General features: G+C 38.3%; 1 protein-coding gene across 2 annotated transcripts in view; it reads right to left on the bottom strand.

The window, feature by feature from the left end:
• The window catches only part of TRPC4AP (transient receptor potential cation channel subfamily C member 4 associated protein), a 70,357-nt gene extending 67,743 nt beyond the window's left edge, over positions 1-2,614 (bottom strand). For both annotated transcript variants that reach the window (XM_017878910.1, XM_017878899.1), the window contains exon 1: positions 2,477-2,614. In XM_017878910.1, the coding sequence (XP_017734399.1) occupies positions 2,477-2,572 (96 nt within the window). In that variant the 5' untranslated portion in view covers positions 2,573-2,614. The remainder of the gene's footprint in view (positions 1-2,476) is intronic.
• Positions 2,615-2,954: the final 340 nt, after the last annotated feature.

The raw sequence follows: 2,954 nt of genomic DNA on the forward strand, positions 1-2,954 counted from the left end.
AAAAAAAAAAAAAAGGACAAACAAATAGAAAAAGGTGCAAAACAGACAACTGGCAGAAAAGGAACTACTTATAAACACAAGAAAAAATATCCAATCTCAGTCACAGAATGAATTTTTTAAAATGCAGAGAATTTATAAAGAACTCTTACAACATAATATTCAAAAGAGATATATCTCAACTAAGAAACCGGAAGAGGAGACAGTAATTTCTCCAAGGAAGATATACAAATGACAAACTCAAGAAAAGATGGTCATCACTGGCCATCAGGGAAATGGAAATCAAGACCACAATGAGGTGTGTCTTCACACTCACTACAATGGCTATAATCATTACAGGGCCGGAGTGGGGGCTCATGCCTGTAATCCCAGCACTTTGGGAGGCCAAGGCTGGGGGACTGTTTGAGCCCCGGAGTTTGAGACCAGTCTGGGCAACAAAGCAAGACCCCATCTCAGTAATTTTTTTTTTTAATTTTAAAACACTTTCAAAATGACAGATAATAACAAGTGTTGTCAAGGATACAGAAAAACTGAAACCCTCAGACATTGCTGGTGGCAATGTAAAATGGTAGGGCCTCTGGGACAACATTCTGGCAATTCCTCAACCAATTAAATATAGAGTTACCCCATATGACACAGCAACTCTATTCCTAGGTATGTATATGCCCAAGAGAAATGAAAATATGTCCACAAAGAACCTGTACAAGAATGTTTATAGCACTGTTACTCATAATAGCAAAAAGACAGAGGCAATCCAAATGCCTCTCAACAAATAAGAAATGTGGCATACTCACATAATGAAACATCATTTGGCCATAAAAATGAGTACTGATACATGCTACAATACGGATGAACCTAGAAATCATTACGCTAAATGAAAAGAAGCCAGTCACAAAAGATCACATATTATATAACTGAATTTATACAAAATGCCCACGACAGAGAAATCTATAGAGACAAAAGGTATACTAGTGTGGAGAGAGGGGGACGAGGTGGCAGAGGTAGGGCAATGCTAGATAAAACACATGGAGTTTCTTTTTTGGGGTGATGAAAATGCTCTAAAGTTGACTGTGGTGATGGCTGCACATATCTGCAAATATACTAAGAACCACCGAATTGTGTACTTTAAATGGGTGAAATGTACAGTATGTGAACCATATCTTAATAAAGCTGGTTTAAAAAACTATGGAAAAATACCATTTTTTCTCACATCTGCTTAGTAAATACTTAAAATACACTGTTTGCTGAAGGGGGCTTCTGGGTACTGGTAATGTTCTATTTCCTAATTTGGGTGGTAGTGCAAAAGTGAATTTATTTTGTGGTGTTTAAAAGTGTTTAATTTATCGGTGTACTTTTCTGTATGAAGGTTATACTTCAGTAACAACATCCATAAAAATACACACATAAACACAATATGTTGGTGATGGTATGGGTAAACAGACACTCATACTTTGTTACTGGAGATATAAACTGACAAAACTTCTTAGGTAGGTAAACTTCAGATTTATACACAATAAAAAACATATGTCCTTGTTCCAAAGGTATATACTCACATATGTACAAAAATATGTACAAGATCTTTACTGCAACCTTGTCTGTAAGAGAAACGGTGTGGAAAAATTATAAATGCCAGTCAACTGGGGCCTGGGTAAATAAATTATGGCACAATCACACCAGGGAACACTAGCCATTTAATCTTTTTTTTTTTTTTTTTTTTTTTTTTTGAGAGAGAGTCTTGCTGTGTCACCCAGGCTAGAGTGCAGTGGTATGATCTTGGCTCACGGCAACCTCAGCCTCCTGGCTTCAAGCAATTCTCCTGCCTCAGCCTCCCGAGTAGCTGGGATTACAAGCGCCCGCCACCATGCCCAGCTAATTTTTGTATTTTTAGTAGAGACAGGGTTTCACCATCTTGGCCAGGTTGGTCTCAAACTCCTGACCTCATGATCCACCTGCCTTGGCCTCCCAAAGTCCTGGGATTACAGGCATGAGCCACCATGCCTGGCCTAAAAATTTTAATTAAACAAAAAAAGAGATAAAAGAAAGAAGGTACAGGATAGTGTAACCGTGTATATGGTATATCACTCTATGTGGGGAGAAAATAAACTAAGGTGGAGGTGGAGGAATATTTACACACATACACACATACACACACACACACACACACACCCCCACAACAGAACATCTTTGGCAGGACACACAAGAAACTAGTGATCACAACTGGTTCTAGGAGGGGACACTGGGAAATTGAGAGATGTACTTTTCACTTTGTATTTTTTTTAAAAAGGTAGACACCAATTTAAATAAATGAATTATTCTAAAGTAAAAGAACGTTGCTTCAACATGTGAATGCCACTAAGCTTCTAAAAGTTAAAATCTGAAATGTTACAAATTCTGAAATCTTTCTTATCTCCCATTTCAAAAGTTAAATTCTCAAACCATTAAGTGGTAGTAACAGTAGTAATAATAAATAGCTACTTACATCAACACCTCCAAACAAGTCAAAAATATAAGTATTTGGATAAGTGGTTTCTTGAGTAAGTTTCCTCTCTTCAGTAACAAATGCCATAGCCTCCATGGAGAGAAGAGGAGAAATCTCCTAGTTTTTTTTTAAAAAAAGTACATACAGACATTGTATTAGTAACCAACACAGGCCAGACACTCAAGCATCAGTTTGTGCTTTATTCCCAACTTGAATTCCCATGAACACAAAGACAGTCCCCAATGAACCACACTTCCTAGTATTCAGGCCCCTGTAAAGCCCTTTCTCACACTGAATCTGCACTGGTATGACACACCTCAACTAACAGAATGTAGTAGAAGTGACACTAGGCCACTTTCAGCATAAGCCTTAAGAAAGCCTGGTAGGCCAGGTGCCGGGCTCACACCTGTAATCCCAGCACTTTGGGAGGCTAAGGTGGGCGGATTACTTGAGGTCAGGAGTTTGAGATCAGTCTGGC

The sequence above is a fragment of the Rhinopithecus bieti genome, unplaced genomic scaffold (genome assembly GCF_001698545.2).
Source record: "Rhinopithecus bieti isolate Rb0 unplaced genomic scaffold, ASM169854v2 scaffold_65, whole genome shotgun sequence".
In the NCBI taxonomy this organism is placed as follows: Eukaryota; Metazoa; Chordata; class Mammalia; order Primates; family Cercopithecidae; genus Rhinopithecus; species Rhinopithecus bieti.